Below are 13266 nucleotides of genomic sequence, written 5' to 3'. Positions count from 1 at the left end.
CATCAGTTTTTTTCAGGAATTCTGTACCCAATTGAAGAAACTCACTGATGATTAGATCCTACAGAGCTACCAAAATACGAGAATGTTGACTGTTACATTGTACCTGCTGTTCCAAATAGATCCAGACATTTTCTGTGGGATCAAGATCAGGTGTGGTGCGACAGGGTGCCAGTGTGTTAAACAGACCAAGAAGATGTGGAGCCCTGTACATTCAGCTGTTATCATGGAAGACAGGAGTGTCCACAGCATACGGGTGAAGATATAGAAGTAAGGGCAACCTCTAGTCACCGAGAATGTTAAAATAGACCTCTTGGTTCATTTTCACTTTACATGAAAAGATTTGGCCCAAGTCATGTTGCACTAAACACCACAAAACCATCTACAGATGGAACTACTCTCTACACACTTATTTGAGTCTCAGTGCACTAGACACCTGGTATAATTTGAAGAGACAAATGAGTGATTTATTTATCCATACTACATGCCTCCAGTAATCTACTGTCTATAATCTGATTAAAATTACTTGATAGTTGACCTTTGTCACTTGACACTACAGTGTTGCCCCACCCGCTGCTGGCTACTGCTAGGTTACATGCAACACACGAAAGACATGTCATTTCAAAATTGGTGTTAATGTGTAACACGGGACAATGTTGGAAGCAGCTGCTGTGAGATACAATGGATATGGGAGATGCTCTGGTGACAGCTGATTTTAAGTGATCATTGATTAAACTGTGGCAAGTGACAAGTTTTGTGACCTTGAATTTAAACTCTTGTCCTAAACTAACCACAACCTCGTTATATGCAATGTATCTGAGAAAATGGCAATCTGCGGCAGAACTAAAATCACAATCACTTTGTTCATGGCGTTTATGGCTAACCTTTATGGGCAAAACTTAAGACAGAAAAATTTCATAATAAAATTGTATGCAAAGCCATCTTCCACAACAAAATTTGTTTTAGCAGTCAAGTAAACTGTAATTTCTCACTGTTATTGGTCAAACTTTAATTTCTCGCCGTTAATGGTTACCTGAAACTACCCTCACATTAGCTACATGGGATGCCATGTTACCAACTGATGCCCAATCCTGGTTGGCACTTGGCTGCAGATTATATGTGACACAAACAGAATCCAAACAAAAAAGAATGATAGGAGGAAAAATAAGAGCAAATAAAAAAGTCAGTGCAATGCTGCGATTTGAACCTTTAACCCTTTACACGTCAGATTTCTATGCTAACCACTAAGCTATACCATTACATTGCCAACAGATGATGGATTTATTACTGGTGTCCCAGATGCAATGATAAATTGACACCCTTCAAAAATGTGGCTTCACGCAATGTTGTGCAAAGCTTATCTAATGAAAGCCAATCTCTGTGATTACAATAACTGTGTTGTGACAATGAATCATTTCTTGTGGGGGAAGGATCCAGTAGTGTGTGTGTGTGTGTGTGTGTGTGTGTGTGTGTGTGTGATGAAATAAGAAATAAAAGGGCCAGACTCACAGGATTCAGGATCCAAATGCACCAACAAAGGAAGCCAAACAAAGAATTGGAATTGAACTAATTGTTGTGGCAGTTTGGAAACAGCTAACAGTTCAGGAGTGACATTGAGCGCTCTGACTGGGGGAAACCAGCTGCAATGCGTGAAGTATCTACTGTCAAGTAATTTTAATTGTACTACAGTTTCTGTGTTTGACCCATTCAAGATGTGCATCTTTATGTTCCACTGTGAGCAATGGGCTTTTGAGAGGTGCTTTGACTCAAAATGTTTGCTTGGAAACTAGTTGAGATGGACCTGCATTCATTGACAGCAGCAGTTCTTGTCAGGTTTGAAACTCATCATCATTGACATGACATGATACTCATCTCATGTTCCTGTTGGTCAGCATCTTTTCACAAAAACTGCTCTTATGCTGTGTCAGATGGCTGCAAGTGGTATAGCATTTACTGTATGCCAAGGGAGAGTCCGTGTTGATATGTCAACCAATCAGGCAATTTCATTCATAGCATGTTTGTGGGCATACGAAATTATTAATGCTCTCTTCTTCCACATCTTCACATTGACACATCTTATTACACTGTTTCCATACAACAGACTGGCACATACACACCATTTCACTGCCATGACTAATGTCAGCAATAGGTGGACACTCACCTAGTGCCAAATCTACATCAAAGTGAACAATGCACTCTTTCAAGGGGTTGACTAACAATTTTTTTTCCCCTGGGAGTTTATATAAGTATTTAAGGAGTTAATCTTTTGCCTCCGTGAAATAATTTTTGTTTCACATTAAACAATAAAATCTGTTTGTTTATATTAGGTCCTAGATGGAGAAAAAACTGCCCTTACTTTGTTGTTAAGTCAAACAATGGAAACTCCAGCTAGGAATATCAACAATGTAGGAAAAGACAGATTGCTACTTACCTTAAAGAAGACATGTCAAGTTGCAGAAAGGTACAATCTTTTAATTATGCCTGTCTGCAACTTGACATGTCTTCTTCGCAGTAAGAAGCAATGTTTCTTTTCCTACATTGTTTTGGATGTTACATTTTCTTCTAACTCCTTCCCTTCTTGCTTTCACAAATTTATGGTGTCAGGTATATACATGCACAAAACATACTTGCACACTTTAGAAGGATGTGACTTCAGCTGCCATCTCATCTCACTTCTTCAGTTTATGTATTACTCCTAGAACAAATAATTTTCTACAAATAATGTATAATTTATCTAATAAAAAATTTTCCATCTCTAAAAAATGGAAAGCCTTCACAATTCTCGAAATACTATCTTCTTAATTTCATTTTTAAGCTGTGAAAATAATTTTGAAATTGTAGCCACATGACATCAACATCTTGCCATGATATTTCGGCTGAAATATTGCTCGTATGTGGGAAGAATGCCCAGGACGTGAACAGCTTCTTTCTTCATTATTTTGTGAGTAGTCACATTTATTTCTAGTTAAAGCAGTGCTAATTTGATGAGGGGGTTATTCACTGCATTTGAACACAGATTGTAGAGAAGATAGACAACATTCTGTGACTGATTTAATGAAAGGGAGGAAGACTTTCCCTTTAGCACAGCCCTAAGAAAACACAGTATTGACATAGTTTTTAAACCAACAAGAAAGGTGCCTGCCTATTTGAACACTGCAAAGGCTCATGTCCAGCACCTGCCACAGCAGGAGTATACAAAACCCACAGCACATGCAGTCAAGTGGAAAGAGGAACTAAAAAAGGAACATGGTTTCACCATGATAAATAAAAAATAAAAATAAAAAATCAACAGAAAAGGAGGAGGATTGAAATTATGCAAGCTGTGAGCCTTAGTGTTATATATACAGCAGACAACACTTAACTATTCTTCACTACACTGGTTTGACTAAGACCTTAGGTAGCAATGTCATAACATCATAATCCGACCTTTATATGGATACTTTACACACACTATGTATTTAGAACATTTTTACTGAGAATAGTAATTACTGTCAAACGAACTGCAAAAGTGAGAGTGGAAATTACACAACATTCAACATATTATTATATCCAAACAGTGATCAAACTATTATCCCTGATATAGCTGTTAAATCTGATAACAAAAACATGCAAGAATATGCTGCTGATGGCAAGAATACATAATTCATGTCAGGTATGCAAGATGAAAATGAAGTTTACAGGCTAATGCCCTGGTATTGAAACTGTAGTACCTGTAGGAGAAAATTGAAGACATGACACTCGAACCTCTGGTTTCGTGGCACGAGCAGCCATTTCGCCTCGTCTGACCCCTGGCAAATTTACACTGACATTTCCTCCTTCAAGCTGCTCTCGTTCCTCCACCAGTGACAAGTTCCCAAACTCCGTTAACTTTCGTCTGTTGATGTAGTCCTATACACAATAATTTTTCAAACATTGTTATCTGCAGATATTAAAAGTTAACAATGAATGGCAGACAAATGTAATGACTATTTTATATGTTAGCATACTAGAGTTTCTTATTTTAACATCATAGAAGGAAAAAGTTATCAACAGTTAACCTTTCACAGTTTAAATCAAAATAGATACGATGAACATGTTGTAAATGGTAAAATCAAAGAATGACTACAATGCAGCAGTCCATACAATGAATTTCTCTTGAATAAACAGTAATATACACTTAATGATCTTTGTCGCTTCTCAAAATTATACAGCTACAATACTGAGCTAATATCACAATCAACCTTCACCATAATTAACAAATTATGTTTAAAATAACATATTGTGTCATTAACCATTCACTGCTGACAATTAACTATTTGTACAAACCATATCTTACCTACTCCCCAAGAAACTTAGTTTCAGTAGTGTGAGCGACAACTGCCAAGGCACTACACTTCACCCCACTTTCGCTTCATTTTCTGCTATTAGTACACCATACTTCATATAATCAATCTGTGTATTCATGAACAGTTTACACAAACCCTGCCTGTCTTTATATTATGGTAGAGCACTGTAATCATGAACTTAATTTGTGTTTATAATTGTAGGGGGAGGGGTAGGAGGAGGGAAGGGCAGACATTTCTTCATCTCCATTCAAACAAAAGAAAAGTTACAAATATTAATCTCAGAGGATGCAATTGTTTCATGAAGCCATAAATTATGGAAAACAGCCAAACTAAACAGATGCGAAAAGCAGACCTAAAGGCAACAGGCAGATAGTTTCCTCTGTGATGCCAAACTGAATATATTTCAACCATTAACTTATATCCGCTATAACAGTAAAAGACTGAGCAAAATATGAGAGTTCTCAAGAGCTGAATATAAGCAAATATCAGGTCAATTACCATCTCGCAACACAACTTCACAGGAATTCACTTGTTGCTCATCAATACAATCCATCCCAGTCTAACAAATTCCTTACAGTATTACTTTTTTCCTCAGGCAACAATGACTAGCATCTTGTGATAAAGCTTTGCATAATTTATACATGCACTATGTATATGCTTACATCAAAGCACATACCTTTCTAAACAAGAATCTTGCAGGTGTTAACTGTTATCCATCAAAACTAAGAATTGCAATTATTAAAATGAATTCTTACTGATAGTTGTACTGAACCAACTCAGCACCCTAATAGACTGTTTCAATAACCTTCATTAAGGGAATCAATATATGAAATAACATGCCAAAAATAAATAAATTCTCTTCAGCAGCAGATCAAAGATTTACTTATTTTAACATAGCTTGAAGAAACAGGCATTGGTGACAATTCTGCAGCTATACTCAATTTATAAAATTGATTCACAATTTTGGAATCTTTCTGACATTAGTTGCATTAGGTGTGAAGATGTTACATATTGGTGACATAATGGAAATTTGTGCCGGACTGGGAATCAAACCCAAATTTCCCGCTTGTCGTGAGCGGTCTCATTAACTACTTCAGCTATCCAAGCACACTTACAGGACTGACCCAAACTCCCACACATCAATACTATCTACTACACCATCGGTCACAACTTTACTTGACTTCCCGTCATGTGGTTTCAAGGAGACAAACATATTCAACATTAGTATTATGCCCATCATTCTTCCTGTGAAGCCTTCCAATACTTATTTAAAATAATGTCTGAAGAAACAGAACAGGATATAAATGAATAACATCACAGTAAAATATGACATACCAAAACTTTCCAAGTAAGAAATATCAAAGATGGTAGCTGACAGAGACCTAATCAGGTATTCATGTGTGGCTTCTATGTTTAACTCATCACCAAAACTATTTTCTCTAATACTTTTCTTTCTGTTACAGATAACAATAGCTTTTATTCTGAAAGCTAGTGGTTGAGAGTCCTTTTGCCCATATCTATGAATTCAATTGCAACACATTTATTACAACAATACTTATGAAAAATTGCTATATTCAGAAAGAAAGGTTTGTTTACATCAAACATCTCCTGCCAATAGTGCTCTCCCTAGTGTGACAGGAAGGGCCAATGGGACAAAAAGCTCTGCCAGTGATGAACTGTTAAACAGAAACATGAAAGTATGTGCCAATATGTCTCAGTCCCAAAGAGTAAAACGCTTAAGCTTTTGAGTGACAGCGCAGAATAATCAGACTCTCAGAAATGAGTTTGTGGTACCATCAATGATTTTCTAACCCTAAAGCATATATTTTTAGCACTATAATGCCTGTGTGGAACCAGTGAAGAGTGAGGACGGTCATGTGCATGAGTGTGGTCTTGACCACAAAATCAGACCACAGCGAGAGATGTGTACCATTTACTCCACAAGTGTAATGGACCAAAAACACTAACATGCTTTCTGGGCCTGCATACAAACCAAATTAAAGGAGTTTCCCTACGAACACACCCTAATCCTCTCATGACTCCATGCCCTGAGCATTCAAGGCTCTGTAGCATGTGCAAAACTAATTATGTGTATCAAGTCCAAGGTGAGGAACCATATTCCCATCCCTGAGGTGTGTAATGGCAAGAATCATTAAGAGGCACAGTGTCAGCAGCAGATGGAAAGAAACAAGAGAATTTATTCTCACAATCAGTTTCCATGAGAATACTTTATTCCCTTGTTTGGCACCACACACTTCCACAACTTCAAATATCCTTAAAACAGGCAGTGAACTCTGTTCAACATGACCCATAAGGCTAACAGTGTCACTGTGAAATCTTGTTTCTGACATGTGTATGATAAATAAAGAAACCACTAGCAGCTCTACAAACTGTGTGAACTAATTAACCATATTATGCAACAACACTGTAAGCATTTACCTAGAAACTTTGAAATGTACATACTCTATGTTAACACCGCTGGCTCATTGTCATCAATAGTATTGGGTGCATACTGATCATGCAGTGATTTATACACCACTAATAGTTAAATTGCCCATAGTCAGTATCTTTACAAATGGGACTCTTCCACATTTTACCCCTTTCAGTACATACAGCCTTAAAGAATAGTTGAAAGTTAACACAACTTTTTCCTCACATTTTCTTGCTGATTGCATAACTGCATTGGTCTCTTTATAACTCTTATATAACACTTAGCTACAGTTCTTTAAACATATGGCTGCAGACTGAGGTTGGAGGAAGGTAAAAAGAAAATGCCTTTGATTTACTGTACATTACTGTCTCTAATACAGGTGCTGACACATGACAGTGTCCAAAACAACTGCTGTTTCAATGACTATTTTAGTTTTATTTTTGACACAGAGAAGACTCACTGCCATCTCTGAATGCAACTTTTAGTTAAAGCCATATTACAATAGGTGCACATGAAAAACATTGTGTTGTTAATTAATTTTGATTCACAGCCTATGGTTCATATTTGATTTGACAGTAGCACGTAATGAAATAAAAATTGATAAACCTACTTAATGTATCTGTCCTTAACAAGTTTAGCACTGATTGTGACAGGATATAATTTAGACTTATTTTTTCCTAGTAACAGTTCACATGGTACATAGACATACCTGCAAATGTCACTGAGCATGTATGTAAACATGATAACATTGCAGTGAGGTGATATCTCGGGTCAATGCCAATCAAAATACTAACAAGTACTTCATGAGAATAAAGGCAGCACCTGTAAGAAAGTTTCCTATATTACACTACAAATATGAAATTAATAAAAACACTGAGAAACAGTTACCAGATGGGAGTAATAGGCACCACAAACTTGGATTTCATTAATTACTAAATATTTTTGGCCCATATTCAGTTGAGAGCATAAAAATAAGCTAGAATTCGATTCTGAACTGTCCTCCATGCTATCCAGCACACAATCAGGCCACAAGGTATAAGACAAGACTCAACAGTATATATAATATTTGATATTTGCATTTCACTGGAAGGAGTTACATATCTTAGCACTAGGATCTACCCATTCTATACTGATTCTAAGTCTTAAAAGGTTCTGTGAAATTCTGAATTTAATACTGGATACCTTATGGCCAACACATCTCTTTCTTCTATTACATTAGCAGACAATTCTTCCTCTTTGCATATGCCCCTAATGTACTCTACCCACATATTTGTTTTTAATTCTGATTAAATATAGAATTCCATTTGAACTCTTTAGGTACAGTCAAATGGACAATTTTTCCAGTGGAATTTGAGCTGGACAAAATGCAGCTTGAATTTCAGCAGGTCTGCTGCCCAAACAGTAGGAGAAACTGCATGGCTAGAAGGCCAGGTACACATGCCACAGAAACAACTTGTCAAGAACAGCAACAGAAAGTGTTTTATTAGACACCACAAGATATGGTTGATCCGTCCTATGCTAAGTGACAGGTATACAAAGAGAAAGTTCATTCTACTACATAATAAGCTGAAATAATATAATAATACTCTGATAATTTTTTTAAATGTTGCTGAATGTCTGTTAACTCATTTGAAAAACTTATTTATAGTGAAAACGGGTATTTCTAAAACAACTATAGTGAATAGGGATTGCTTGTAAATATATCTGATGTAAAGAATAGAATTTGTTATAGTTTTTGTACTTAACAACTTTTTTTTTTTTTTTTTATTCCAGTTCCATTTTCTCCCATTCTCCCCCAACAAGTGCCACGGATGTTGTTAGTCATGACTCCGTCTTCATACTTTTGTTTTTACAGTCTGGATACCATTTACTGTTAACTATATGGATATTTTTGTACCTTCCAAATTAACAGCTCGTTACCCATATAATCCATATTGTGTACAATTACTGAAACATTCTGGTCAGTAGCATATAACTGACTCAACGCTGCATGAAATACCACTTTTGTGACACTCAGATAGCAAGAGAGCCAGGCCATGGGGCCTATTCTGTCTCATTCATACCGATTAATGTGGTAGGTTATCCTCAATAGTGACATCATTTTCGGTTCTTTATTCAAAATTGCTATTCTGTAAGCTTCTGAGACCTGTTAATGATCAGTCCTGCCACCAATTTTCTGACAACTATACTGAAAGGTGGTTAGGTTTTGGTATGACCACTCATTTGACTCTGTGTGATTTGTTTACAGCTAGAATTTGTTATTTTAGAATTACTGGGTGGTTTTAGGTTTAGATTTAATGACTATGTTTTACTGAACAATCACCAAGACGCATCGGAGTGGAAAGTGAGTTCATAACAGATTGTTTTCCTATCAGTCAATATCTCACAAAATATGTTATTTTTATGTAATTAAGAGTTTAAAAATCATCAAATTTCAAGAGGTTGGCTCTACTTATGTATATTACACGAGTGTTATCATCAAATTTCAAAAGGTAGGCTCTGCTGATGTATATTACATGGGTGTTAGTTGAAATTGCTAATGACTTTGCGTACTTTTTCCCGCATATGGTTTACTTATTAACTATCGAAATGCATTAAACTTTTAAATAACAATGGTAAGGAACTTTGTGAAGCCTGATAGTGAAAACCTTACAAAATTTCATTCATTTACTGCTTACGCCTGCATCATTTGGCAACGAAGTCAGCCTGCGTCTCTCGATTGGCATTTGCAAGAAAAAAGGACAGCTTATATTAGAGTTTCAGTAGCCAAGAGGTTAAGGCAACGAACTGCAGTGCTGAAGATCGTAAGTTCACATACTACTGGATACAATTTTTTCTCTCTCTTCATGTTTGTAACACATTCTGAGATTTCATTATTTGTGAAAGTTATGTATTTTTCTGAAATATTTGTTGCTTTTTCATGTAAGAGTGTGCTTTCTCAGTAATTACTATCTTCGATTTTGTACTTCCATATGTTTAAGAAATGAAATGGTTGTACGTGAAACAACTCACAATGAAATTTATATTTTTCTTGTCACAAATTAGTCACTATTTTTTTCTGAATATGTAGCAATTTCAGAGTGTGCGGTCAAACAGGAATCTAAGAGCACAACTTCAATTACAGTGAACGAAACTAGCGACAATCATCTTTGCTTGTCGCAAGTATTTATCTGCAATTGAATCCTTAATAACAGTAGACAGAGATGAAAGATTTGTGAAGCACCTTCACAAATAAGAGAAGTTAAACGCATATGACAATCAACAAACTGCCTCCAATTAGTTGCTTAGACGGAGCATACTTCCATGAATTTTGAAGCAACTAAGGTACAACAGAAAACAGGAAAAATGACGAATTGAAAATCCTTTTAACAAGAGAAATGAATTGTGACCTGATGTGTTAACTTCAAAAGGAACTGATTACGCGTATACCTGCGTGCTTGCCACATACTTTCTGTCGCTTTGCTCTGATTGTAGTTTGTGTCATGAGTTTCTTTACTGATTTCAGACTCATTTTAATACTGTCAACTATGCGCAATATTTACATTCTTGGACATTAGCCACTATTCATTCTTATAAAAGACCTTTTGGCCTAGTCCTTTCTTTAATGTCTTGTATGTTACCATGTTAATCTGTTCTACTTCCCAGGTATCAAAATATGTATATCCTTTTTAGATTCTCTTTCCCAGCTTTAACATTTAATAGTCCACCATATGTGACAGTTTACTTATGTGCCTGTCTCAACCTACAGCACTAGCCCAGGTCCCAATAAATTTGGCAACACCTGCTCACTTTCGGCTACTATTGCTGCACTGTCAATGACTACCATGCTAATTCTCTGTCCTTGACAAACAACTACAGTCCTTAAATTTCCTCAAAATCTTATCAATGAAAAAATGAACATCAGCAGTGACAATAAACTTGCTTTACACCTATCCTGGTTTTGACTTCTTACACAAATATGTCAGTAAAGACTATCCTAATTGGCTTTGGAGAAAGTGCATAGCACTGGTGTTGACGTTATCAATACCACACTGCCTAAAAAAGAGGGAAAAGAAGAAAATATTTCATCTCACATTATAAAACACCTTTCCATATTTATAGTGCCACAATACGCTCCGGAATATGATGCGACGTGATTTGCATTTTGAAAGTGCTTCTGGATTCCACATAAACAATCATTTTGTAGTGTGTTTACACATTCCAAGCCCCTGTCGGTGCTGCAGTAGTGAAGCTGCAGAATGGCAGGAATTTCATGAATGAGTTAGCCCCTCTGTTAACTATAATCTATCATAGATCCCTTGAACAAAACACGGTGCTCAGTATCTAGAAGAAAGCACAGGTCACACTCGTATACAAGATGGGTAGCAGAAGAGATGCACAGAACTGCCATACAATATTCTAAATATCCATCTCCTGTAGATTCTTAACACATATTCCGAGCTCAAACATAATGTATGAGGTATCTTGAACAGACAACAGAATGACCTCCTCCATGACAACCACTATGGATTTTGAAATCGTCAATCATGTGGAATCCAACTCACACTTTTCGCATGTAACATACTGAAAGCCACGAATGAAGACAGTCAGGTAAATGTAGTATTTCTTGATTTCTGAAGAGCATCTGACTTGGTAATACACCTATGCCTATTATCAAATGTACAATTGTACGTGTTATAAAGCAAAGTTTATGACAGGATTGAGGATTTTTTGGTACGAAGGACACAGCACCTTATCTTGGATGGACAGTCATCGACAGATGTACAAGTAACTTTGAGTATACCCCAAGACAGTGTGCTGGATCCCTCATTCATGTTATATATTAATGATCTTGTGGACAACACTAATAGTAACCTCAGACTTTTCATAGATGATGGAGTTATCTATAATGAAGTTCAGTCCAAAAGAAACAGCACAAATATTCAGTCAAATCTTGATAAGATTACAATGTAGTGCAAAGATTGGCAACTTGCTGTAAATGTTCAGAAATGTAAAAGTGTGCATTTCACAAAATAAAAGTAGTATCCTCTGACTACGATATCAGTGAATCACCAACAGCATCAGGAAACTCATACAAATAGCTGAATGAAACTCTTTGTAGATACATGAAATGGAACAGTCACATAGGCTCATTCGCAGGTAAAGCAGATACCTGACTTCAGTTCATTTGCAGAACACTACAGGAATGCAATGTCAGTCTACAAAGGAGACTGCTTACAGATCACTTGTGCAACCCATCCCAGAATATTGCTCAAGTGTGTGGGACCCATACCAGGTAGGACTGAGGGGGGGGGGATACTGAACACGTATACACTGAAGAGCAACTTGAATGGTCGTTTGACCTGTGGGAAAGTGTCACGGAGATGTTGAAAGAAATGAACTGGCAGAATCTTGAAGATTATTATTATTATTATTATATTATTGGTCTTTAAATATGTCTGCTTGTGTCTGTATATGTGTGTGTGTGTGTGTGTGTGTATACCCGTCCTTTTCCCCCTAAGGTAAGTCTTTCCGCTCCCGGGATTGGAATGACTCCTTACCCTCTCCCTTAAAATCCACATTCTTTCGTCTTTCCCTCTCCTTCCCTCTTTCCTGATGAGGCAACAGTTTGTTGCGAAAGCTTGAATTTTGTGTGTATGTTTGTGTGTCTATCGACGTGCCAGCGCTTTTGTTTGGTAAGTCACATCATCAAGAAAGATGATGAGACTTACCAAACAAAAGCGCTGGCAGGTCGATAGACACACAAACAAACACAAATATACATACAAAATTCAAGCTTTCGCAACAAACTGTTGCCTCATCAGGAAAGAGGGAAGGAGAGGGAAAGACGAAAGGATGTGGGTTTTAAGGGAGAGGGTAAGGAGTCATTCCAATCCCGGGAGCGGAAAGACTTACCTTAGGGGGAAAAAAGGACAGGTATACACTCGCGCAAACACACACATATCCATCCACACATACAGACACAAGCAGACATATTTGGTCTTTAAATATGTCTGCTTGTGTCTGTATGTGTGGATGGATATGTGTGTGTTTGCGCGAGTGTATACCTGTCCTTTTTTCCCCCTAAGGTAAGTCTTTCCGCTCCCGGGATTGGAATGACTCCTTACCCTCTCCCTTAAAACCCACATCCTTTCGTCTTTCCCTCTCCTTCCCTCTTTCCTGATGAGGCAACAGTTTGTTGCGAAAGCTTGAATTTTGTATGTATATTTGTGTTTGTTTGTGTGTCTATCGACCTGCCAGCGCTTTTGTTTGGTAAGTCTCATCATCTTTCTTTTTAGATATATTTTTTCCACGTGGAATGTTTCCCTCTGTTATATTCATATCATTAATTTGAACCCAACAATGACGTTTGTTATTGTCACTGTTACATTTCGAAGTCTTTTCTGTCGTCTTATTTCCTCCTTCTGTTTTTGCCAGTAGTTTCCCTTTGTATTCACCTTCTCCTTTTTACCGTAATCCACTATACAATTTTATCCCGCCGATATATACTCAACAATACGTAATAATACGTAA

General features: G+C 36.9%; 1 protein-coding gene across 3 annotated transcripts in view; it reads right to left on the bottom strand.

Annotated features, from left to right (window-relative positions):
* The window catches only part of LOC126199226 (periodic tryptophan protein 2 homolog), a 178117-nt gene that overhangs the window by 13875 nt on the left and 150976 nt on the right, over positions 1–13266 (bottom strand). For all 3 annotated transcript variants that reach the window (XM_049936018.1, XM_049936017.1, XM_049936019.1), the window contains one exon: positions 3708–3885. In XM_049936018.1, coding sequence (XP_049791975.1) covers positions 3708–3885 — 178 coding nt within the window. The remainder of the gene's footprint in view (positions 1–3707; positions 3886–13266) is intronic.

This window comes from Schistocerca nitens, chromosome 8 (genome assembly GCF_023898315.1).
Source record: "Schistocerca nitens isolate TAMUIC-IGC-003100 chromosome 8, iqSchNite1.1, whole genome shotgun sequence".
Lineage (NCBI taxonomy): Eukaryota > Metazoa > Arthropoda > Insecta > Orthoptera > Acrididae > Schistocerca > Schistocerca nitens.
The sequence above is the reverse complement of the archived record's forward strand: the minus strand, read 5'-3'. Positions and strand labels throughout refer to the sequence as shown.